This window comes from Cetorhinus maximus, chromosome 13 (genome assembly GCF_964194155.1).
Source record: "Cetorhinus maximus chromosome 13, sCetMax3.hap1.1, whole genome shotgun sequence".
NCBI classification, from domain to species: domain Eukaryota; kingdom Metazoa; phylum Chordata; class Chondrichthyes; order Lamniformes; family Cetorhinidae; genus Cetorhinus; species Cetorhinus maximus.
In genome coordinates this window covers 90,575,503-90,602,236 of record NC_135891.1, presented here as the reverse complement: position 1 = coordinate 90,602,236, position 26,734 = coordinate 90,575,503, and the positions used below count along the sequence as shown (strand labels likewise).

The 26,734-nt window shown below is 43.5% G+C and overlaps 1 protein-coding gene across 1 annotated transcript in view; it reads right to left on the bottom strand.

Moving 5' to 3' along the window:
• Window positions 1–2,083: 2,083 nt before the first annotated feature.
• The window catches only part of LOC144688799 (phospholipid-transporting ATPase ABCA1-like), a 132,275-nt gene continuing 107,624 nt past the window's right edge, over window positions 2,084–26,734 (bottom strand). Inside the window, exons 36-45 of the mRNA XM_078555751.1 lie at window positions 26,325–26,445; window positions 23,089–23,151; window positions 22,572–22,678; window positions 17,387–17,528; window positions 16,244–16,378; window positions 15,463–15,566; window positions 11,554–11,646; window positions 9,505–9,748; window positions 6,128–7,701; window positions 2,084–5,966 (exon numbers count right to left, since the gene is read on the bottom strand). Of these exons, the coding sequence (XP_078411877.1) occupies window positions 7,561–7,701; window positions 9,505–9,748; window positions 11,554–11,646; window positions 15,463–15,566; window positions 16,244–16,378; window positions 17,387–17,528; window positions 22,572–22,678; window positions 23,089–23,151; window positions 26,325–26,445 (1,150 nt within the window). The 3' untranslated portion in view covers window positions 2,084–5,966; window positions 6,128–7,560. The remainder of the gene's footprint in view (window positions 5,967–6,127; window positions 7,702–9,504; window positions 9,749–11,553; window positions 11,647–15,462; window positions 15,567–16,243; window positions 16,379–17,386; window positions 17,529–22,571; window positions 22,679–23,088; window positions 23,152–26,324; window positions 26,446–26,734) is intronic.

Here is a 26,734-nt window from a genome sequence, read left to right as displayed (position 1 = left end):
AAGCCAGCAGCCATGTTTACTCATTAGCATTTCTACACCTAGTTTCTTTTGATTATTCTAAGCTTGCAATCTAACTGACTCCAAATGTAATCAAATCACACAGACAGAACCAACTATACTCACCCCCATAAACCTACTTTTCAATAAACCAGAAAAATATTATGAAAATTATTATACTTTTGTAACAAAAGGGAATTGGAGAAGCATTTGAAGTGGAAAGTTTTATAGGGCTGTGCGAAAAGACAGGGAATGTGACGAATTGGATAGCTGTTTCAAGGAGCCCACATAGTCACAATGGGCTGAACGTCCTCCTTCTATGCTGTTTCATTCCATAATGGAGTTCCATCTACAAAGTGTACCACAGACAAAGACAATTCACTATCTCTGAACTGGAGGTCACACCAGACAACGCGTGAACTTCCATACACTCAAGATCTCATGTAAAGGCAAAGGAAAGGCTTTCAGAAACAAGATACCTAGCTCAATTTTAAAATTCTGGTGCATTGATCTAGCTAGACTTTCCTATAAACAGTAATAACATATGTTATGATGCATAACAGAGCCAATATCCATCACATGTCCTCAAAATACAAGACATTAATAAACTTGCAAAATGGGCATGAAATTGGAAAAGTAATTTAAATATAATAGTGCAATGTCTTACATTTTGATTGGAAGAATGAAGAAGCCACATAATCCTTGGGAAAGTGAGTGCCTAAATGGGGTAGAGGGGCAAAGGGATCTTGGGTTACAGATACAAATCACTAAAAGTAGCAACACCACTTAATATGGCCATGAAAATAGCAAATCAAGTACTTGAAGGCCTATTTCTAGCGAAAATTCAAAAGCAGAGAAGCTATGTTAAATTTGTTAGACCACATTTGGACCACTGAACAGTTCTCGTCTCCATAAGATAAAAAAGATCTGTGGCATTGGAGAAATGCAAAAAATAGATTGACAGGGTGATGCCAAAACAGAGGATAGACTCATCAAAAGGCTGAATAGGTTGGGGATCTTTTCAGCCAAAAAGGAAAAGCCAAGTACTGACTTAATGGAGACCTTTAAGATTATGAAAGGGTATGATAAAGTAGACAGAGAAGATGCTTCCAGTCTTAGGGAAAACCAAACAACTGAGTCATAGATATAAGATCGTCACCAATAAATATACAGCGGAATTCAGGACGACTTCCTTTACCCAGAGTGTGGTGAGAATGTGGAACTCACTAACCCAAGGAGCAGTTGAGGCAAATAGCATAAATATATTTAAAGTGGAGCTAAAAAAGTGCAGGAGGGAGAAAGAATGGAAGGTAATGCTGATAGGTTAGGATGAAAGGACTGGGAGGAAGCTTGTGTGGAGCATAAGCACTGGCATAGACCAATTGGGCAAAATAGCTTGTTTCTTTGGTGTAAGCTGTAACTTTAATAACTGTAACACTCCAATTTTGATCTTGATAAATGTGGAGGCTGGATTACATTGCATGTGTGCAACAGTGCACAAGACTGAGTGGGTGAGATAGTATGTGTAAATGTAGTGCAAGAAATGGAGCGAGCATGTGTCTGCATGAGTCAGTGAATATGAGGTTCAGTAATTGTGTGTGTGTGTGTATGTTGGTGAGAGAGTGACAGTGTTTGATTACTAGAATGTGTACACGAGATTGAGCAAGTATGAGTGTGATTCACTGACTGTGTCACCTTCTCTGCCATGTATTGTAACATTGGAAAATAGTTGCCCAAAACATATCTTGCTGGGTGTGACACGGAACTTGCAATTAGGTAAGATCCATCCTGATGGAAGGCGAGAAGGAGAGAACAAAGTAAAACCTTTGGACAACCAGATTTCCCGGTCTGAACCCAAAATGGCAGAGACCTTATCCAGTTGCACCAGGTTGAGAATGGAAATGCAAACATTTGCTTTGCTCCCAGTCAGTGTCCAGATTTCTACCATTTGTTCTGCAGTAAGTGTAAATTGTTGACAAAATAACACTCCATTTGTGGAACACAGACTACACAGCAGGCAGTAATTTCACTCTTAAACACAATGGGAGCAAGCCATTAATGAAGATTATGGAGGCAAAGTAGTCTCAGCGTATGCCTTTATTTTCATGTCAAAATCTTGACCATTGTCCAATACAATAATCAGTGGGATCATGAACAGCAGCAACACTAAGAGCAGCTCAAGAGAGTTATAATTCAGCTCAAATATACACATACTTTACTTTATGCAATGTGTATCCAGAAATATCCATATCTCACCCATAAAATGACAACTGGAATGAGTTTTTCAGGAGCTGTATCTAGAATAGATCTACAGCAACTCCATATCAGCATCACCACGTTATAACTGCTGGATTTAGAATGCTCCAAGTCCAATTCCCAGTCACTATTTGAGTTAGTGGATCCAGGCTCAGAAGTTGAGTTGCCTCAGGGCCTCTGACTGAGGGTGTTCAATATATCCCTCACCTGACAACCACATATGTGCTTGTTCCATCAGGGATCATTGGATAGCTGTCGGGAGCAGGAATCTCAGCTAATTCCCCACCACCCCATCTTTTCCCTATTGTGGTGTTCCTGATGTCAATTGTAGCCCCTCCTGTCACCCCAGCTAAAATCAGTTAGCTCAGCAGAGACTAGGCTAGAACCTGGCATCTTGCTCAGAGCTGTTTTCATGTTGATCGATGATAGTATTGGGAATGGCAGATTCGTCCCCTTTAGTACCAAGTACAGCACAGGCTCGATGGAGAGACAGGGTCCTTTCTAGACTGTCCCAAAAAATACTCCTCAGCCCTAAACTCCAGAAATAACAATGAAACGTATCAAAATTAAGTGCTACTTGTGTTCCTAAAAACTTGTGCAAGTGAAGAGGAAGCAAAGTCTCTCATGGGAGTAGATTCTGCTCAAAAGATTTTCCCCATTTTAATGGAGAAACAGGTGGACAAGAATTTTGGTTAGCGTTAGCATTGAGTTGACCAACCTTCCCTGCTGGGTGACTCCAGTGTTACTGGTGGCAAGGACCATCCCTGAGCGGCTTCATAGGAAATGCTTCTTTGGCCAGACATCAGAGCAATCCCAGGAGCTCCAGATCCACAAAATACATTTTCATTGGGTATTGTGTTTGCATGCGAGTAAGAAAAGCGACCACTTAAAATAAAAATACTCTGGTGAGGACATCTCCTGTCACAGCTACAGTATTTTGAACAAAAAGTATCCTTTCTCTAGACTTTCCCTCCCCTTCAGAGAGAGAACAGAAAGAGCTGAATTATATCTGGATTTACCAACAATTCCAGTGTTGCGACTCTTTTCAGTGCCCTGCTCACAATCTGTTAGTTAATAGTGATTTTACTCTCAATATACACATGGCTTTTTGTTCTCTGCTTATTTTCTAGCTTATTACAGTCCATCTCAAACACAGAAGTGCAAAGTAATGAAGCAAAATAGCAAAGTATGCAACATTTCAAACATTATCATCTTGTTTTCAAGTGTTGGTTTATCTGCAGGTTTTCCACCATCCATGCTACAAAGAACTGTCCAACTTAAGATTGAAACCCCCACTCTGACCCTTCACGGGAAAGCTATGATTAACTGAATTTTCACATACTCACACTCAATTCCCCTTGTGCATTCTAATTGGCTACTTACCTATGGGGTGGAGAGCCAAAAAACTGACCAATGCTGACCAAAACTGAACAATCACCAGGTGGGATTCATTTTGCAAACTAAGCACCCAGTATTTCTGACTTTTTGCCAAAGACAATAATCAATACCTGCTTCGAGAGGCAGGAACCCCGCTCTTCGACTGATGGAACCCGAGTCGGCACCTGAGCTTCCCACGTACTGAGTCTCTGATCTTAGTCATCAAGTGTGGGCAGTTGCCAAGTGGAGGGAGGCCCTTCCTTGTAGGGAAGGAAAAAAAATCTACAAGCGCAATAGTTCTATTTTAGTGGGGTTCTTTCACTGGCTCTGTGGACGCTGAAATAATCCTCTGTCCCAATCGTGTTTTCACAGCAGGTGGACAGCAAGGTAATGAATCTGTGAGGGAACTGCACTAACTCCAGCCCTGTCGACATGTCCTAGATACTATGAATGGAGACCCAGAGACATGTGGATTAGCAGCTGACAACTATAGATGCAGGAAGATGAAAAGCATGCAGCCTCTGGTTCATGCACAAATTTCACTGCTGTACAGGGTTCAATTTTAACTTGAACAAAATTGTTGTCAGGGTGAGAGGGTCTGAGGTGGGCGATGGACCTGACTCCATCATTGGTGCGATGTTAATAGTTGGGCTTCACTGAAAGGCAGCTGTCAGCCTCATGGCTAAGCTCAATGCCTGCTCAGCAGGTAAGCATGGGACTTTGGGTATTGGGCAACAGGGTCTTCAGGAGTAGCCCTCACCATTTGATCTTGTTTAGGGAGTCAAGAGGAGATCATAGTGGAGGGGGGAGCCAGGAGGGTGGGGGCAAGTTTGGTGAGTTCTGGACAGGGAAAGCCCATGGTTTCCTTGTGGAGCACTCCTGCCCTTGCAAGCAAACTAACAACTTAACTTACCTCAGAGCCTCTTCCGGTCCTCGATGCAGGTCTTGACAGGTGTGACCTAGTGGGAAAGTCACTACTTGCATCAGGCTAAAATTACAGATGGGCCCAGGATATAATCAGGCCATGATCTGCATGTTTAAAACAGTACCTTGTTATCTTCTGGCTAATGTCCTTTGTCTATATATTTTACATTCCAGTCTTGTGAGAAGACAGTGGGTAAATTACTGCCCGTATTTCAATTGCTCTCCTTTAATTGTATGCACCATTTGTGGTGGTTGCCAGGGCAGGTGGTGGGGGTGGGGGAGTAAAAAAAAAAATCCCCTGATAATATTAACTGTGACATCTTTGAAACTTCTAGCCAGTTGCACCAAATCTTCACAGCAAAGTAGCCATTAAACTGAATGCACCAGCCTCTGTTGTATTAACAAAATTGAGGCGGCACCATTGGGGCCAGTAATCTTGGATGCTCAGGTACAAAGGATTCCACCCTATTAACAACTAAAAACTCATTAAATATACAAGTTGCTTTCTTGTGGCCTTATAAAGGACATGTTTTGTGCTATGCATCTTTGGGTGAAGCTATTGCCCAAGGGTAATATTATAGTGAGGTCATATGCACCAATGAATGTCAATCGCTCTCAAGTCCTTTCTCCTAAGTACACTGATGTCAAGTGTGGCTCATTCTGATATCACTCTTGTTGCTGAGTCAGAAATTTGAGTTCATGTCCCATTCCAGAGACTTCAGCATTTAATCCAAACTGACGCTTCAGTGCAGTGCTCCAGGAGAGCTGCCTTGCTGGAAATGCTATTTTTCTGATGATATGTTAAACATAGGCCCCATCTGGCCTCTAAGGTGGACATAAAAGATTCCATGGCACTACTGTGAAGAAGAACAGGGAGTTCTCCCAGAGTCCCAGCCAACCTCTACCAACACTTAAAACACAATATCTGGTCATCATCACATTACTGTTTGTGGGAGCTTGCTTTGCACAAATTGGCTGCTGGGTTTCCTACATTACAACAGTAACTACACTTCAAAAGTACTTGATTGATTGTAAAGCACTTTGGGACATCCTGAGGTCATGAAAAGCGCTACAAAAATGCAAATTTTTCTTTCATTTTTATACCTCTGGGTGTAAGGCATAGAGATGGATGGTCCATTGCCCACAGTCAGACTCACATATTTGCATTGATTTGTAACAGAAGTGCAAATTCCTCAATACTGATGTGACTCACTGAAACTTCCATTTATCTTTCAAACCCAGGTTAAGGCTGACAGTAAAAATAAACAATACAACTTTTTGTCAACAATAACCAGATGTTCTATTTGATCATTCTCAGTTTAATGCACATATCTAAAAGAGTCATGTGTGGCCTTGCAGTCAGCATTGGGCTTTGAAGTGGATGCTGGGCAAGGATCTGTTTGACATTTCACCTTGAGTAAGGTGTCAGCTGTGGCTCAGTTCATAGCACCCTCGCCTCTGAATCAGAGGGTTGTGGGTTCACGTCCCACTCCCGGAAACCAAGAACTGTGATCGTACTCGAAAGAGTTGCAATCTGTGACTGTTGATAAAAAAAAAAAAAAAAAAATTTCACCTTGAGTAATGCATTAGAGAGAGACTCCCTTAAATGGAGATCCACTCTGCCCAGCTGTTAAATAAGATGTCAACATGACTTGTGTGAGAAGAACATTCATTCAGTGGAATTAGTCAATGGGAGAGAGGTGGGCACTTTCTGCCTGTGCTCAGGGCTGCCCTGACACAATGACACCAAGTTCATTGATTCGAAGAAGCTCAGTGTTGTAGAAATGCATGCTGGGAATACTCCTGCAATTATTTTAAACAGAAATAAACTCAGGTCCTGTAGGTAGAACCCAGAGTTCAAATCAACATCTGAACTCTGAGTGAAACGTGTGCACCCGGCAAAATTGCCAGAACTGGTACAAGACACAGTGATTTTAAACACCATATGTATAGACACTGCCTGGCTGTCAGAAGCAGTGCTTGACCACTGCAATTATGTATCAGACTCGAACTGTAAACAGCAATTTTTGTTTTTTTAAAAAGTGCTTTGTTAATTTAAACAGATAGAATTAACTTGTTTATTGCTTTAAAAAAAAATTAGAATAATTTATTTCAGAACAGCAAGAGCTGTAAGCCTGTGTACCTGGATTGGGATGTGAACGCACAGCGTTCTGACTCAGATGAGAGTGCTGTGGTTGAGTTCTGTTTAGTGTAGGAACTGCCCTGGTTAGTTTACACTGAACGCATGAAAATTAGATACACACAGAACTGAACATCATTCTGATTTTGGGACAGGGGTGTGAAGAATAGTGAGGGGCCCATGTAGATAAGGCTGACACCCTTAATTCAGTTTATAGCAGCTCGGATTAAGGAACTGACAGTATCTGTCAGATGCCTCCAGCCATCCGATGGACCAGTGTATTGGGGCCAAATAATCCTTTCTTAGTTTCCTTAGCCCACACCTTATCCACTGCACATAAAAGCCTTTAGGCCCCTGGATTCCTCCCTCTCTCTCCACGCCAAGCAGCATGCCACCTCTTGTCATCAAATAAGCAAAACACGGTCATTCCGACAGTACAGGATCATTAAGGTGGGATAAGTGGAGGCTAACTGCAATGTATTGTCATGATATTATTCATATCTTTTCTGTTTCAGAAAACTCCAGGACAAAAGTGCCAGATAAACTTCAGCTGCAAGAGCTAAAACAAAACCCCAAAAGTACCTAAAAGGTAGAAAGAAAGTATAAATAAATCAGTTTGTACACTTGAACCGTTGTTCATACAAATCCAGGAAAGGTACAAGGTTAGGAATAAGAGTTTTTTTTCTGTCTGAAGTTAATTAAAGGTAACTTGAAATGGGGCAAAGGGGAAGGTAGGTTTGTAGTTGAGGAGTTTGCCATTAACAGTCCAGTGACAGATACTTCAGTCCTGGCACAACCCTCAACTTACTGCATTTGGAATCTTCTATTTGCATTTCAGATGGGAAGTGGTTTCACTCATACCCGGATCATACTGAACTCTCCCTCATGTTTTCATCTGCTAAAAAGTTTGTGATGTGCTTTACGGTGTCTTTATATTGCGGTCCGTGTGTGAAAATGTCCTTCAAATAGTCATCTTCACTTTGGTCCTTGGCAAAATTGACGAATACCTGAATAAGAAAAAGGAAAGAGTTATAACTGCAGGAAATGAAACATCTAGGTCCAATAACTAGAAGTATGTTTAAATGCATATTCTATTATAAATAATTAATTATTTTCTTGGGTTTTAATTCTCCTGCTTTCCTGAAATGCTTACCCCTGCTAGGACAAGGGTCTAACAACACAGATAATTCTCTTACCTCATACAAGGAGCCATTCCTCACTTGTGAACTTGGACAATGAACATCAGGATATTTAACCATGGGAGGAGTATCAGGATTAATCGCCGCCAAGCCTGACACTGTCCTCACCATATGTCCACCTGTGCATTTTCTTACAAGGATCATTGGTCAGCGATCAGGACCACTAGGTGATTTTTCCCTCCCTTGTCCAGAGCAAAGCACGAGGCCAACTGTAGCATCCCCACCCTCACCCAACCTTTCAGCAGCTAACCAGTCAGATCAAACTGGAGATGAGGAGCAGGGATCTTCCTGACCTATGTAGCTCAGTTATTCACAGCTTTTACCATCCAAGCCATGAGACACCAATTGTAAATGAAACTGCCTCTACAGATATTAAATATAACACATTGCTCATTAAGCCAACAATGTCACCATTGTCCTGTGAGCTAAATCTTATTTCCACTTGCCATAGTGCAGGCAGAGCTGGGGAGTACAGCAACAAACTTGAGGTCCCCCACACCTCCGCCACTCCAACTGCACCACAGTATTATGGTGATTCCGCTTGATGTCATGACAATGGGAAAAGGCAGAAAATAAGCTGCTGCACCCATCCATCTCCTGTTCAAAACATTCACCCTATAGAAAAGAGTCTAACATCTCTCCCATCCTGTGAGCCACGTTGTTAGAATAGTTTTCTATCTTAAACTGAAACAAGGCCAATTGTGGGAGAATCACCCTTGCTGGAACTCGAGGCCAATGGGCTTCTGAATAGCAGGGGGTCTGAGATTCGTGGAGAATGGGGCTTAGAATAGCCTGAATAAGGTGGTGGTGTTGGTGGGGGGGACAGGGTGAAGAAGGGTAGGGGTGGAAGGAAGGTGGTGGGAACAGTCAGGGAGGAAAGCAGAACAAATTTGGAAGGGGGTGGGGAGGGAAAATTGAGCGGCACAAAGTAGTGATCGTGAAGGGAATACCTTGAGAACAGCTCTGACCCAGAGTTTAGTGGAGAATGAGGCCTGGATGTAGGTGGGGGGGTGCCGGGGGTGGAGTGGGGAAAAAAGGGGAAGAACGGGAGGGGTGGGAGGTGGTGGAAATGGCTGGGGAGGAGAGGAGAGGAGAGCAGAGCAACTTGGTGGGGGGGTGGAATGGAGGGGCACAAAGCAATGATGGGGAGGGGAATACCTTGAGAACAGCTCCTGACCTCTCAGCAGCTATCAGCAGCAGTTGGTGGACAGGCTGGGGATCAGAGATACATTTCATAAGGTAATTTCCATTGACCAACCAATCCGACAGGTGTCTCCAGAAAGTCTCCAGGACTACGTACCCACTGCCATATAATTGGAATTAGTACAAACATTAAAATGACCTAACAATTCAGTCCTGGGAACTATTTGAATGAACACATCAAATCTTTAAAAATGTTTATCAAGAGTTGAAACTTGATAGAAGTTGAACTGATACGTGGGCACTGGTGATCATAAATTTGTATACACATCCAGGGCTTGCCTTTCCTGGGCTAGAGATCAACATGGGAGCTAGCCATATGCCCAGGTGTGTCAGTCAGCAATGTGCCTGCCCTGGTCTTGGAGCTGCAGTACAATGTTGCCCTGGTATATCTGGTAAATTAACTCTTACTTGATCTAATGTGGTTTGAGACACTGAATAGTCTTCTATCTTCAGCTTTTCTTTATTGGTCGTGAGGGCACTGAAGATTTTGGCCAGGGAGCAGCACCCAGTTGGTATCTGGTACTGCAGCATGCTGTGGTGCTTTTCTTTCAATACACAGCCTGGGAATGTGGACACCATGAACTCCTCGACAGTAGACCAGTCGGGCGTGGAGCTATCCATCCTCAGGATGATGGTGTAACCGTCTCCAAACCTGGGGCAAAGTGTAGCATAATGGGTTAATAGTCATGGTAATGAGGCAGCAATGTGTATCACGATGTATAGTGATATCAGCAGTCATGTGCTAGAGACTCAGCTGAGAGGATGGAATGGTCAGCACATGAGAGAGATGTATTTACCTAGAAGCTCGTCATGTATATAGTAAAGTAGTTTTGAAGAAACCTACCTGAGTCAGACTCAAGTCATTAATGGCTAGAGAGAAACCTTCCTAATATTGATTAGGCCACAATTTATGTAAACAGAGCCACAAAACAATTCATTAGTTTGACAGCAGGAACTTTCCAAACAGAGACAAAGGAGGAAATAATTTTTAAGTTTGACTTCTATTGCAGCTTTGATTCTTCCTCCCTCTTCCCACCCCTCCTGATACGATGCCCTGCAAAAATATATAGAACGTTTCACATGTGAAAGCAGAGAACAAATAGGCCACACTACAGCACATGCCAGAGGTCAGGCAGGTTGCAGGTTCCAGTCCTGCTCTAAATCCCAGCCCAGTGGGATGGGAAAAGGCTGCAACATCTGAAAAAAGTAATAAAGTCGTAGGAAAAGTAATGCCTGGCCAGTTCCTGACATTTATTTGTAAGAGCTGTGGTGGGGGAGGGCAGGAGCAGAGGGAAAGGCTGACATGTGTACTCATCTGCCTGGTTACAGAGGCATGAGGTCAGATGAGCAGAGAAAAATAAATTCTGCAGGAAAATATCCCCAAAGGAAAACAAAGTTTAGAAAAATTGAAAAGGTTCATGGCTGGACAGTAGATCAATAGAACATTTAAGAGGACATAACTTGCATTTATTTACTGCCTTGTATCCTTCAAAAACATCTCAGTAAAAAATCACTTTGAAGTGGTTACTGTTGTTATATTGACCAAGCAAGCAGCCATTTTGTGCACAGCATGGTCCAACAAATAGCAATGTAACAAAAGGCCAGTTTGGGGTACTGACCAGGATGCTGAAGAGCTGCTTGATCTCAGAATTGTGCCCTGGAATGCTTAACATCCACCTGAATGAGATTGGGGCCTCAAGTCTGCTTCATCCACAATGCAGCATTCTCTCAGTGTTGCACTGCAGTGTCAGCGTAGATTTGATGCTGGAGTGTGATAGGAGCTCATGATCTTCTGACTCAAGAGCACAGAGTGCTATCGATTCAGGCAAGCTAATATTAAGTGGGTTAGATATGTAGGGGTCAGCATCATCAACATCATTTAAAAGACCAATTTATCCTGATCTCACTGTTCTAATTGTACAGGAGATGCTGAGTGGCTGGCAGTGAATTGCATGGCACTAATCCAATTAAGGAGTCCAGATAACCAAATGGACAGTGACGCTGAAACAAACACTGATGCTATAGCAAGTGATTCAAATACCAGGAGCATCACTTTATTACTGGAGATAGCAGTGTTTGTTTCAGTATCACAGTGCATTAGCCAACAACTTTAAATAAATACTTACAGCTCAGTTAAACTGATATTCCCCTCAACAGGGGACAGTCCAAAGGTTAATAAAGCTTTAAAAGTGGTTGGTTTATTCGATACCTCTGGCAATTTCACCACACTGATGTAACACAAGGGCCTCATGCGGCTGCTTCTGATAGTGATTTACAGAAGAATTCACTATTCAATGAGTTAGAAAGGATTAGCTTTGACTTATCCAAAGACTGCATATCCTTGTGGAAGAGAATATTAATGTAGCTCCTGATATTCTGTTTGTGTAATGTTAACTGGTACTTGCTTGCATTGTAGCTTGAATCATAGCTCGATTTGAAAGCAGAGTTTGGTGTTACCTGCTTTTTAGGTGCTGCACACTGCCCAGACAGCGGAATCGCCCATTCACCATGATGGCCATCCTTGTGCACAGAGCTTCGCATTCCTCCATGCTATCTCGAGGAATAAAAAGATCACACACTGTCATCCTTTTACAAACTCAAAAACCTGCAAGTATTGGTTAATCATCCAAAACAGGCTAAATTTATCTTGTTGTATTAAAAATCTTGCGCTTATAATGAGCTAACATTGCTGATTGGGTTGCGCTGTCATGTGGTTGGAATGGATCAGATTGCCACATTCAATGCCTTTTTGAAAAAAAATCTACCCAAAGTTTTGTGTTTCTTTTTCTCCTTTTTAAAATATTTTTCTCCAACTTCCCACTTTACTCAATCTCTCTCCTCTGCCTGACTGGAATCACCTCATCCCACCAGGCTTTGCAGTGTGCTGAGGCCCCGCCCTGTCCTGCCTACGTAACTTGCATTGTCACCTTTAACAGGGAAAAATATTCCAAGGCACTTCACAGGAGTCTAATCAGGCAATAAGCCAAAGATGGAGATATTAGGAGGGTTGACTAAAAGCTTGGTGAAAAAGGGTTTTAAATTGGGCCAAAAGGAAGAGGGATGTGAAGAGGCAGAAGTTTAAACAGGGATTTCCAGAACTTAGGGCCTAGACAACTGGAGACATGGTCATTGGTGGTATAAAGGCAGTGGTAGAAGAGGCCAGTCAGTGGAATGCAGAGTTCTTTATGGATTGTAGAGCTAGAGTAGGTTAGAGATAGGGATGGGCAAAACCATGAAGTAATTTCAAATGAGGATGGAAGACATTGTGGAACCAGGAATCAATCAGGCACAGACAGGGATGGTGGGTGATGGGACTGGACATGAGGCACATACTGGCAGTATTCTGAAGGAGATGAACGTTATCTAGGGCAGAAGATAGGAAGCCAGTCAGGAGATCACAGGATTAGTGGGGTCTGGAAGCATGGATGAGGGTTTCAGCAGCAGTTGGGATGAGGGAAAGAGATGGGTGATGTTGCAGAGGTGGATTTCAGCATGTCTCTATGATGAAGAGGGTGTGAGACTCAGCTCAGGGTTAAACAGGATGTTGAGTTTATGAGCAAGTGGCTTCAACATGAGACAGTGGTTGGGGAGCAGCAGTTTTGATAGAGAGGTGGCCAGTAGGTAAGGATTAACAAAGTCAGCAAGAATGGAGGCCAGGGAGATAAGTTGGCGGTTCAGCAATTTGGTGGAAATGCAGCACAAGGTGGAGCTCATGGGTTATGTGAGCTCAGAGAAGGCATGAGAGGAGATATAAAACTAGAAGACGACATGGGGCAGAATCTTCGGGTCGGCGAGTGGGGGCGGGCTCTGCTCGCCAACGCGTAAAATGACGCACGGTGACGCTGGGCGTGCGTCCCGACATCACCTCGCGTCATTCAGATATTCAGTTTGGCGGGCACGCACCGGAGTCGGCTGTGCGCCTGCCAAACTGTCAAATGCCTATTAAGGCCACTTAAATATCAATTAAAATACTTAACCGAGCTGCCTGTCCAACCTTAAGGATGGCGGGCAGGCAAAGAGCCCAGGTGGCCTTCGCATTTTTCATGAAACCTCATCCACGGGCAGGATGAGGTTTCATGAAGGTTTTTTAAAGTTTAATAACATTTTTCAATAAAATATCACATGAGGGGACATGTCTTAAAAATTTTTTGTCTTTATTAAAATTTTTAAAAGTCAAACTAATCTCCGAGGCAGGTCTTTGCCTCAGGGAGATTCCTGCGCTCCTTCACGCACATGCGCACGAAACAGCGCAGGCCCCAACTCCACCTACTCTCCCTGCCCGCACAAGGAGCGCACAACGCTTTCGGGCGCGAGTCACGCTGGGCGGGCCAATTAAAGCCCGCCCATGTAAAATGGCGGCGCGCAGCCGATTGCAGGCAGCGATCGGCTGTATGCCCGCTTGCCCGCGCTCCGGTCCAACCACTCGTCCGATGGGGAGAAAATTCTCCCCATGGATTCAGGGCTAGGGCAGTGAGGGAGCCAGGGAAAGGATTGTTGGGCAAGGTGAAAGGGGATCTGATCAGAACCTCAAATTTTGGTTTCCTGATTGCTGCTAATTGGAAACCAAGCAGAGTCAGACCACACCAAAGTGCAACAGAATGCTAGCCATTTGACGTTCAACATATAGGCAGGACTTCACTCAGGTGAGTAATGTTCAGTTTGGGGAGGATGGGGTGGGAGAATTACTTTGTTCCAGCATTAAAAGCATTCCAGTCAGTTGTGAACAGATCTTCCAGGTCATTCTGGGCTGGAGCTATTATAATAATATTATAAACATAGCTATTCACTATTCAGTGTTCAAGACCCTGAGAGTATGAGAAATTGTTCCCACTCAGGAGATCAACAAGAGGGCACAGATTCAAAAATAATTGGCAGAAGGAATAAAAGTGATGAGGAAAAAAGTTTTGTTGGAGTCTGGAATGAACTTTCTGAGAAGGTGGTGGAGGCAGGTTCAGTCGAGGTAGTCAAAAGGAAATTGGATTGCTATCTGAAAAGAATGAATGTGTAGGGTTACAGGGATAGCGCAGGGGAGTGCGACTAGGTAGAATGTTCTTTCAGAGAGCTGGTGCAGACTCAATGGGCCGAATGGTCTCCGTCTGCACTAAAGATTCTGTGATTCTGAGCTTTATCACCCCTGCTGCAGCCTAACTGATGTGGGATAAGCCACAGGATGGGGTTTTATATTGTGGGTCTGAGATTCAGACCCAAGTTTGTCTTGTAATTTTATGCATTAATTTACACAAAGCCAGCTCATATGGTGTGACAGAGGAAATGCAACTTGTACCTTAATCTCCCAGAAGAAGGTTCTGTATAAATATTCCCCAACCTTCAAAGGTATTCAAGTAAAATCCCAGAAAAGTCATTCACTGCATTATTTAACCCTGGCCTGCTAATCTCCACAGACAGCATCTACCATCTCCCTATTGTAGCGAGTATCTGACCTGAGACTGCTTGTTGGGGCAGTGTACAAGGAGCTTTACTATGTACTTTACCTGGCAGGGTTAATTACTTTAAGGAGAGACTTCTGCTCCATCTCGGGAGGTCGGCAGCCATCCAATCAGATGGCTGGCAGCTCTGTGGTCCCAGTAGCACCAGCTGGGAGCAATGGCAACTGCTGAGGCTACATGCAGTCCCACTACACCGAAGAACCAGGTCGGTGTTGGGCGGGGGGGGTGGGGTGTCTCGGCGAGAGGGGCTACATTCAGGAGGCTGAGGTGGAGAAATAAAGGTTGGGAGGGGATGGTGCCTCCAATGGGCCCAGGAGGTTTCTTCCCCCCACTGCCCCCTTGCCCGACACCAGCTCACATAGCTAAAGCTGCCAGGCTTCCTGCGTGGGTTCAGCCTCCCCACCATTAATTGGCCACAAGGGGCTCAATAGGCCAAAGGGCAGGGGGTGGGCCACCCGATTCCTCTCCCACGTTTTTGTAAAATTTCAGACAGGTTGGGGCTGGGCAGGTAGGCAGTAGGAAGGCCACCTGCTGCATTTTGTGTGCCCCCACCCTACCTTCAAACCTGCCGGTTGAGAGTGTAAAGTCCAGCACTGTGAATCTACAGCAGAAACTTTTCCGTTCTCCAGCATAATCATTCTTCACCTTAACCAGAATGAAACTGCTCGAAAGAAAATGTAAGGAGAATCAGATAGTGGAGGATTTTGCATTTTGTTACACCTAAATTGTAAAGGCTTAATTTCCAGGTATACAATTTCAATCTCAATCATTTTCAGTCAGTGTAATTGGGCTGCTCAAACTACGCACACAGCTGACAAAGCGCCTTTCATTTTAGGGTGGGTTGCACGTAGACCTGATAATACACACATTTTCACAAAGAATGCATCTCCAATGGAAACCGCAGTTAGTGCACACCAACCTGTGTGAGGTGAGTACCACTGATCGTCCTTCTTTGATCACACTCAGGATGCAATTCCAGAGGAACCTCCTGGCCTTGGGATCCATTCCCGTAGTAGGTTCATCCTGTCAAAGAAGACAAGAATGATGAATAGTCCTTTGGTGACAATATCACTGTCCCCATCTTTTCTCCATTTTGTCTTGAAGTTAGTCATTCTCACTGGGAACAGCTCTGTAGACATGTGGCATCCTCCTACAGCTCGAGAGACTGGGCAGTGAGTGGCAACAGACTGCCCAACTATGAGGAAATCACAAATGAGCCTGGTCCTCTCCTCAGCCACTTGGCCTTCCAGTCCTCAACAGCAATCAGTAACAGAAACCCTGGCTGATTTTCTTTCCCCTCCCTAATGCAATTTGGATTACCCCAGTTGACAACCTGGCTTAAAATTCAGTAAATTCTGAACAGAACAAGGATTGAGCCTGGAATATGCCTGGGCTTATGTGGCCCCCTGGACATGTACCAACTGTACCACATGACTGATCCTCATCAGCAACATTTGTAATCATATTTTGTTAAAACTTGGAGCCCTTAGCAGCTTTCTCATTCCATTCATAAATTGCTTGGGAATTCCTTGGACTTTCTCCGACTCATCACCATAACTTCCATGCAGAGCAGCGGAAATCCTATTCATGCATCTAAATGGATTTCTGCTGATGTTAGCGAAAGGTGGAGTGAGAGAAGCTCAGAGAAAATTCCTGGCCATTGCCTTTGTTACTCATGGATCACATGACTTCTCACTAACCAGGAAGATGACTGGTGGGCATCCAATCAGTGCGATGGCAGTCGACAATTTCCGTTTGTTGCCACCGCTGTACGTCCCAGAAGGTCTGTCTGCATAGCGCGAGAGTCCTAGCTTCTTCACGGCCCATTCAGTGACCTACAAAACAATCCTAGGTCTTGAGGGAAACTGCAAGCAAACTCTCACTCCATCAAAAAAAAGCATTTCAAGCTGTGGTGAAGACATTGTTTGAAAGCCCAGCTCATGGATCTGAGCCCACTGTGCAGGACACCGGGTGAAGGGACCAGTCTCACAGTGCAGGACACCGGACCAATTAAGGGGCAATTTAAAAATAAGGTGTCTCCCATTTGAGAGAGAGAGGAAGAGAATATTTTGAGGGTCGTTAGCCTGTGGAATTCTCTATCCCAGAGAGCAGTGGAAGCAGAGTCATTGAATATTTTTAAGGCTGTGTTAGATAGATTCTTGACTGACAAGGGAGCCAAAGGGTACAGGGGGTAGACAGGAAAGTAGAGTTGAGGCCACAATCAGATCGGCCATGATTTTATTGAATAGCGGAGCAAGCTTGAGGGGCCGAATGGCCTACTCTTCCTAATTAGTGTGTACGTGTGGCCCATAGTGCAGAATATCAGATGTGGGGTCGAGTACCAAAGTGCAGGGCACCGGGTGAAGGGAGCAGTCTCTTCCAATGATATCAGGCTTGTGTTTCAAAAGCCTTCTATTTGACTAAGGATGGGAAGAATGAAGGAGGTAAGAAATGTAATAGGTTTCAGGGCTTGGAAGGAATGGTTTAGGATAGGAGGTGGTAATAATCTGGATTTCAACTAGACAGGATACAGGGAGGAAGAAGAATGTGTAAGGAAAATCTTAGGAGGCAGAAAAGAAAGTAATGGTGAGCAATAACCATTGTAACATTGATAAAAGAGAAAGGAAAAATAAATAAATACAGAAAGGCCAGTGTAAAGGCAAACCTCTACTTCCACACTCCTCTTACATGTAGGACTTGAAAGAGTGATATTATTGAAGGGTCAATGGCAGTGTATAAGGAGTTTTACTCTGTGGTTGACCTCAGTCAGTCAGTCATTCTTTGTTATGCAATACAAGATGGTCACATGGCTTTAGCTCATACTTTGTAAAAAATCAACCTACCTTAGCAACCTCATGCTCAGGAATGCCACGCAGCCGCGAGTAGAATGCCACATGTTCCCGCCCTGTCAGCAATTTGTTGACGGCATCAAACTGAGGGCAGTATCCCATGTTCTGGTGTGCGTCCTGGATGTTAGACAGAATGCTAGGGGAGGAGAGAAACTTGGGAATTAAAATAAATAAGCATTTAAAAATTGTAACATAATTCCTGATTTTATCTACTTGCATCGCCTTACCATCCTCACACCATCAACCTGAGGTGGGATGATCTGGCCTCCAGACACTTTGTAAGTGTGAATACTCTGTGTAGTTCTGGTTACCTGATCATATTACTGGCCTCAAGAGGAGACCACGATGTCGATTCTCGGTAATGGGAATCTCAATTAGGATGAAAGACTCAGAAGTTGGTCATGCTCCTTTAGCTAAAGATGAGTCACTTATCTAAAGATGAGTCTCTAAGCTGATCCAACTAAAATTTACTTTGGATGGAGCTAATAAAACTGATCTAGGCAAACTGTTCACTACGAAGAAGGGTTTAAAATTGCAGGAGAGACAAATTCAAAATGAGCAATTAATATCAAGAAAGGAAGTCAGGAGGAACTTTGTCACCTAAAATGTAATACATTACAGGGGACTGACACTGAAATGAACCATATAAATGAAATCAAAAGACAATTATGTCAGGATATTTCTCCTTTGTGATATGATTATGAATTTCATTGAAGAGTAAATCTCTTGTCAAAACGTGTTTCTGGAGTGAGGCTGATTGCTGAACATGGTGAGATGGTGTGTAGATGAGGATTGAAGAATATGGTAATGGGTGGGTTGGAAATTGAGGGATATGATGAGCCAGTGGTGGGTAGAAGAGATTTAGGAATGAGAAGATAGGTAGAAATGACTGAGGGACATGGCGAGATGGTGAGTAGGATATTATTGAGAAGCGTAACGTGATGTGGGGTGGGGAGGATTTATTTTTATATATTCTTTCATGGGGTGTGGGTATCACTGGCAAGGTCAGCATTTTTGCCAATCCCTAATTGCCCTTGAGCTGTGTGGCATGCTAGGCCATTTCAGAAGGCAGTTAAGAGTCAACCACCAGTCCCTGGGTCCTGATGGACTTCATCCTAGGGTCTTAAAAGAATGGCTAGTGAGATAGTTGATGCGTTGGTTTTAATTTTTCAAAATTCCCTTGATTCAGGGAAAGTTCCATTAGATTGGAAAATAGCAAATGTAACTCATTTATTCAAAATGGGAGGTAGACAAAACAGGAAACTACAGGCCAGTTAGCTTAACATCTGTCGTAGGGCAAATGTTGAAAGCTATTATTTAAGACATTATAGCACTTAGATAAATTCACAGTAGTCAGGCAGAGGGGAGAGGGAAATCATGTTTAACCAATTTATTGGGGTTCTTTGAAGAAGTAACATGTGCTGTGGATAAATGGGATCCGGTGGATGCACCGTACTTAATTTCCAGAAGGCATTTGATAAGATGCCGCAAAGGTTATTGCGGAAAAAAAAGCTCATGGTGTAGGGAGTATCATTGGTATGGATAGAAGATTGGCTAGGTAACAGGAAACAGAGATAAGGGATAAATGGGTCATTTTCTGGTTGGCAAGATGTAATGAGTGGTGTGCCACAGGGATCAGTGCTGGGGCCTCAATCTTTTACAATTTATATAAATGACTTGGATGAAGGGACCGAAGGTATGGTTGCTAAATATGCTGATGATGCAAAGATAGGTAGGAAAGTAGGTTGTGAAGAGGACATAAGGAGGTTACAAAGGGATATAGGTAGGTTAAGTGAGTTGGCAAAGATCTGGCAAATGGAGTGTAATGTGGGAAAATGTGAAATTGTCCATTTTGGCTGGAAGAATAAAAAAGAAGCATATTATCCAAATGGTGAGAGATTACAGAGCTGTGAGATGCAGAGAGATCTGGGTGTCCTAGTGCATGAATCGCAAAAAGTTTGTATGCAGGTACAGCAAGTAATTAGGAAAGTTAATAGAATGTTATTGTTTATTGCGAGGGGAATTGAATACAAAAGTAGGGAGGTTATGCTTCAATTGTAAAGGGAATTGGTGAGATCACATCTAGAATACTGTGTACAGTACTAGTCTCCTTATTTAAGGAAGGGTGTAAATGCATTGGAAGCAGTTCAGAGAAGGTTTACTAGATTAATACCTAGAATGGGCAGGTTGCCTAATGAGGAAAGATTGGACAGGCTAGGCTTGTATCCGATCGATGGGGTCGATGTGGAGAGGAGGTTTCCTCTTGTGCGAGAATCTAGAACCAGGTGTCATTGTTTAAAATTAAGACATTGCCCATTTAAGACAGACGAGGAGAAATTGTTTTCTCTCAGAGGGTCGTGATTCTTTGGAACTCTCTTCCTCAAAAGGCAGTTGAAGCAGAGTCTTTGAATATTTTTTTAAGGCAGAGCTGGATAGATTCTTGGTAAGCAAAGGGGTGAAAGATTATCCGGGATAGATGGAAATGTGGAGTTGAGGTCACAATCAGATCAGCCATGATCTTATTGAATGGCAGAGCAGACTCAACAGACCGAGTGGCCTAGTCTTGCTCCTAATTCGTGTGCTTGTATGTACATACATTGCCGTGGATCTGGAGTCACAAGTAGGCCCGACCAGGTATGAACGGCAGATTTCTTTCCCTCTAGGATGTTTGTGAGCCAGATGGGTTTTTACGACAAATCGATGATTGTTTCATGATTACTATTATTGAGACTAGCTTAAATAATAAAACGAGCAAAGGTAAATTATGAAAGAAAACTAGTGCAAAATATAAAAACTGATAGCAAAAGCTTCTACAAATATATAAAAGGAAAGAGTATCTAAAGTGAATGTTGGTCCCTTGGAGGATGAGACTGGGGAGTTAATAGTGGGGAACACAGAAATAGCAGAGAAGCTTAATCAATATTTTACCTTTGTTTTCACGGTGGAGGACACTAGTACCACCCCAATAGTAACAGGTAGTGCAGAGGGTATAGAGAAAGAACTTAGAACAATCACCATCACTAGAGAAAAAGTACTGAGCAAACTATTGGGATTAAAGGGTGACAAGTCCCCAGGACCTGATGGCCTACATCCCAGGGTCTTAAAGGAAGTGGCAGCGGAGATAGTGGATGCATTGGCTATAATATTCCAAAATTCCCTGGATTCTGAAAAGGTTCCAGTGGATCGGAAAAATGCTAATATTCAAAAAGGGGCGGGGGGGAGGGAGAAAGTAGGAAGCTATAGACCAATTAGTTTAACGTCTGTCGTTGGGAAATTGTTGGAATCCATTATTAAGGAAGTAATAATGGGGCATTTGGAAAGTCAAAATGCAATCCATGAGAGTCAGCATGGTTTTATGAAGAGTAAATCGTGTTTGACTATTTTAAGTTCTTTGAAGATGTGACAAGCAAAGTGGATAATGGGGATCCTGTAGATGTAGCATATCTGGACTTCCAAAAGGCCTTTGATAAGGTGCCGCACAAAAGATTAATACACAAGATAAGATCACATGGAGTTAGGGGTAATATATTAGCTTGAATAGAGGATTGGCTAACCAACAGAAAGCAGAGAGTCGGGATAAATGGGTCTTTTTCTGGATGGCAAGCGGTAACTAGTGGGGTGCCACAGGGTTCGGTCCTTGGGTCTCCAACTATTTACAATCTATATTAATGACTTGGATTCAGGGATAGAAGGTACTATAGCTAAATTTGCAGATGACACCAAAATAGGTGGGAAAGTAAGTTGCAATGAAGAAATGAGAAATTTACAAATGGATATGGACAGGTTAGGTGAATGGGCCAAAATTTGGCAGATGGAGTTTAACGTGGATAAGTGTGAGGTTATCCATTTTGGTCCATAGAATAAAAAGGCGACTTATTATTTAAATGGAGAGAAACTTCAGAATGCTTCAGTGCAGAGGGATCTGGGTGTCCTCGTGCATGAATCGCTGAAAGCTAGTATACAGGTACAGCAGGTAATAAGGAAGGCAAATGGAATTTTGGCATTTATTGCTAAAGGGATAGAGTATAAAAATAGGGAAGTGTTGTTGCAACTGTACAAGGCATTGGTGAGACTGCACCTGGAGTATGGTGCACAGTTTTGGTCCCCTTACTTGAGGAAGGATGTAGTTGCATTGGAGGCGGTTCAGAGGAGGTTCACTAGATTGATTCCAGAGATGCAGGGCATGTCTTTTGAGGAGAGATTGAGCAGTTTAGGCCTATACTCGCTAGAGTATAGAAGGATAAGAGGAGATCTCATTGAGGTATATAAGATGCTAAAGGGGATAGACAAAGTGGATGTGGAGTGGATGTTTCCCCTTGTGGGGCATTCTAGAATGAGAGGCCATAGTTTTAGGCTAAGGGGTCATAGATCTAAATCAGAGATGAGAAGGAATTACTTTTCTCAAAGGGTCGTGAATCTGTGGAATTCACTACCTCAGATTGCAGTGGATGCCAGGACGCTGAATAAATTTGAGGAGATAGACAGATTTTAATTAGTAACGGGTTGAAAGGTTCTGGGCAGAGGGCAGGAAATTGGAGTTGAGGCCGAAATGAGATCAGCCATGATTGTATTGAATGGCGGGGCAGGCTCGAGGGGATGAATTGCCCACTCCTGCTCCTAGTTCTTATGTTCAAATTCAGTTATTAAATGAATTTTCACCATGGTGGGATTTGAAACTGTGTCCCCAGAGCATTAGCCTGGGCCTCTAGATTATTGGTCCAGTGACATTACCACTACGTCACCATTGCCCTAAGGCAGATATGGACAGGTGGCAGACAGGCAGGGTTGAGCTATCAAAGATTTACTGGGTCAGATAGACTTTCCTTGTTCTAATTGTGTGTAGTTAATTATTTAGTAGAGGCATATCCAAGGTTTTTGTCTTCATAGGTCTCTGGGCCTCAGGGATGATATATAAATTTAAATCTATTGCCGTTAATTTGCATTTATCCCAATCTTTTTATGTTAATAGGTCTTACCACCAATGAGACAGCAGTGCTAAAATCAGACCTATCCAAACCTCCAAGCCCATGAACCTCAAACAGGACAAACCAGTAAATAATAGTTATAAATTCCCCTGGTTTTGGACTGGATATCACCCTCTGGTTGTGGTTTAGAAACCCCTAGATCAGCAGTTTAATTTTCAGGAATCACCAAATATCATTTATAAAGGAATTTGTACCTATATCCATCAAGGAAGGCTTCGCCGCTGCTGACCTCAGTGTCACCTGTAAGCATCTTAAAGGTGGATGTTTTCCCTGCTCCGTTGATCCCCAAAAGTCCAAAACACTGCAATGGAATATTTACAGAAACTTCAGGTGTGATTAATCTTGCCAACATATAGAATATGGTTAACCAGAGCAGGGCAGAGAACAGCAGCTTCATTAATCTATGTTAATCTCATTATCTCTGCTAAAGGTGCTGACTCTTTGTTGCATATGGGACCCACAGGCATTGGGTCATCTGATATTTCATCAATTCTCAATGTGTGAAACAATACCAGGAGGCTAATCTACCATGGAAGCAGAGGGGAGCTGATCCCAATCTTTTCCTCACTTGATGTGTCCACAAATGCACTTCCCGGCAAGCGTCATTAGATAGGAAAATGTGACATCCAATGTTGACAGAGCTTTGTGTCAAATATAATGATCTTATCTATTTGTAAATGACCATGATTATGCACACATGCAGGCTCTCACCTCTCCTGGGGGGATTCCCACACACAATCGGTCCACAGCTGGTTTCTTTTTCCTTCTGTAAACCTGAGAGACCAAATGAAGTGATTTATAGTTAGTTAATGGCAGCGGCTTAACGTTTTTCATTGTTGATGTATGACATACAAAAATCTATCCCTAGTTCTCATCTCCCTCCAAACCAAATCTGGAGAGATTATGAACAAAAACAGAAACAGAAATACCTGGAAAGAGAAACAGAAATATTTCTGTTTTTGTTTTGGATTTCCAGCATCCGCAGTTTTTTGCTTTTATCTCTGGAGAGATTATGCACAGGTTGTCAAAGCACATGGTACTGGGTAGCTATCCACTGCTTGTCTAGCTGGAGCTGCCCTCATCACGAGGGTGTTGGCTTGTTGGGTTATCTGCAGCTAAGTGGGAAGCATTCCAAAACCCAGCGTTCTATCCTTCCCGATTCCATTAGTGAGCCGGCTGCCTCGTTTATTGTCAGCAGTACAGCCCAGTATTGCAGTTTGGCCTGGTTCTGCTATAGATTTGGTTCCAAACTACCATTACTGTCATCTTGAAAACAGCTCAGAATTTTTCTTTTATTCTTTCATGGGGTAAGGGAATTGTGGGATCAAGGTCCCTGGGGATGGAAATTCCACCCACCACACCCCACAGCCAACCTGAGGACAGCAACTGTCTATTTTTTTGTTCACTTGTGGGATGTGGGCATCACTGGCTAGACCAGCACTAATTGCTCATCCCTAATTGCCGTCAAGTGGTGGTGAGCTGCCTTCTTGAACCGTTGCAGTCCATGTGGTGTAGGTACACCCACAGTGCTGTTAGGGAGGGAGTTCCAGGATATTGACCTAGTGACAGTGAAGGAACAGCGATATATTTCCAAGTTAGGATGGTGTGTGGCTTGGAGGGGGTCTTCCAGGTGGTGGTGTTCCCATACATCTGGTGCCCTTGTCCTTCGTAGTGGTAGAGGTCATGGGTTTGGAAGATGTTGTCGAAGGAGCCGTGGTGAGTTGCTGCAATGCATCTTGTAGATGGTACACACAGCTGCCACTGTTAGTCAGCGCTGAGGGAGTTGATATTGAATATGGTGGATGGGGTGCCAATCAAGCAGGTTGCTTAACCTGAATGGTGTTGAGCTTCAAGTGTTGTTGGAGCTGCACTCATCTAGGCAAGTGGAGAGTATTCCATCAAACTCCTGACTTGTGCCTTGTAGATGGTGGGCAGCCTTTGGAGATTCAGGAGATAAGTTACTCTCCACAGAATTCTCAGCCTCTGGCCTGCTCTTGTAGCCACAGTATTTACATGGCTGGTCCAGTTCAGTTTACGATCAATGGTGACCCCCACCACTGACCCCCCCACCCCCAACAATGTTGATAGTGGGGCATTCAGCGATGGCAATGTCATTGAATGTCAAGGGGAGATGGTTAGAATCTTGTTGGAGATGGTCATTGCCTGGCAGTGTGTGTGACATAAATGTTACTTGCCACTTATCAGCCCAAGCCTGACTATTATCCAGGTCTTGCTGCATATGGATTACTTCAGTGTGGGTCATCGCGTGTGGTGTTGAATATTGTTTTATTTTATTCGTTCATGGGATGTGGGTCTCATTGGCTAGGCCAGCATTTATTGCCCATCCCCAATGTTCAGAGAGCGTTTAAGAGTCAACCACATTGCTGTGGGTCTGGAGTTACATGTGGGCCAGATCAGGTAATGACGGCAGATTTGCTTCCCTAAAGGACATTAGTGAACAGGTGGGTTTTTACGGCAATCGACAATGGTTTCATGGTCATCATTAGACTTTTAATTCCAGGTTATTATTGAATTCAAATTCCACCATCTGCCATGGTGTGATTTGAACATGGGTCCCCAAAGCATTACTCTGGGTCTCTAGGTTACCAGTCAAGTGACAATACCATTATGACACCGCCTCTCCCTGCAGTGAACATCCCCACTTCTGACCTTATGATGGCGGGAAGTTAATTGATGAAGCATTGTTGGGCTTAGGACACTACCCTGAGGAACTCCTGCAGTGATGTCCTGGAACAGAGATGATTGACTTCCAACAACCACAACCATCTTCGTATGTGCTAGGTATGACCCCAACCAGCAGAGAGTTTTCCCCCTTATTCCACTTATCTCCTCCATAGCCACATTCCTCCCTATTCCCTCCCGCAGCCACCCAACAAGGAGGATAATCACTATTAATTATTAGACATCTGGTAAGAACACATCTGACCCCACATTTGCTGAATATTAAGTATCGTATACTTGCCTTAATTAGCCGAGGCATAGAATATAAGAACAGGGAGGTTATGTTGGAGCTGTATAAAATGCTAGTTAGGCCACAGCTGGAGTACTGTGTGCAGTTCTGGTCGCCACGCTATAGGAAGGATATGATTGCACTGGAGAGGGTGCAGAGGAGATTCACCAGGATGTTGCCTGGGCTGGAGCTTTTCAGCTACGAATAGAGACTGGATAGGCTGGGGTTGTTTTGCTTATAGCAGAGAAGGCTGAGGGGGGAACCTGATAGAGGTTTACAAAATTATGAGGGGCATAAATAGGTTAGATAGGAAGAAACTTTATACTTAGTGGAGGTGTCAATAACCAGGGCGCATAGATTTAAGGAAGGGGCACAGAGGGGAGTAAGGGTTTAGAGGGGAGTTGAGGAAAAATGTTTTCATCCAGAGGGTGGTTGGAATCTGGAACACACTGCCTGAGGGGGTGGCAGTGGCAGGAACCCTCACAACATTTAAGTAGCATTTAGATAAGTACTTGGAACACCATAGCATACAAGGCTATGGGCCAAGTGTGGGAAATTAGGATTAGAGTAGATAGGTGCTTGATGGCTGGCATGGACACGAAGGGCCAAAGAGCCTTTTTCTGTGCTGTATAACTCTATGACATGAGCAGCATAACTCACCATTAGATGTGTGTGTATGCATTGCCACTATTCTTCTGCTATTAACACACTAGCTGTGTGGACAGTGTTTTCAGAAGTTTTGAGAGCAGACAGTCAGAAATTGTGCTAACTGAGATCAGGTAGCTCAACACGGAACGGAAATCAAACCAGAGACTCACATGCTCTGTTTGACTCAGTACCACACAGGGAAAATGTAGCTGCCAACTGAGAAAGCTCTGTGTTGCATTTCTGAATAATGAACCTCATGATCAATGTTACAAATATAATTACTCAGTCTTAACAGAGAATGTACAGCAAAAACTTGGATTTCTCTTACCTTGGTGAGATCCTTGATGACTAGGATGTCACCTTCGCTTCCACTGTATGTAACCCTTTGTCTCTCTCTGGCTACATCCTCATCTTCTGTTCCCAATGGTGGAAGTTTTAAAGACAGAGGCCTATGCAGAAACAGCAATACATCAGATGATCGCTGTAAAACAATGAAGTGAAACCAAAATCTTCTGTAGCCCGGATATGGACCCTTGACGGTATTAATTACAGATGATTCTACATTGACACCAGAGTCTGGAAATGTGATGTCAAACTGGCTCTGTGCATTGCCCCTACCACCACCTCCATGTAGTGATCCAAGAACGGTGCCTCTAGTCTCCTTTAGACCCATTGATGGTTGATTTGGAAACCAGGACACATCTGATTTTGTGGAGGCAGTGGGTAGTAGAGTCATCC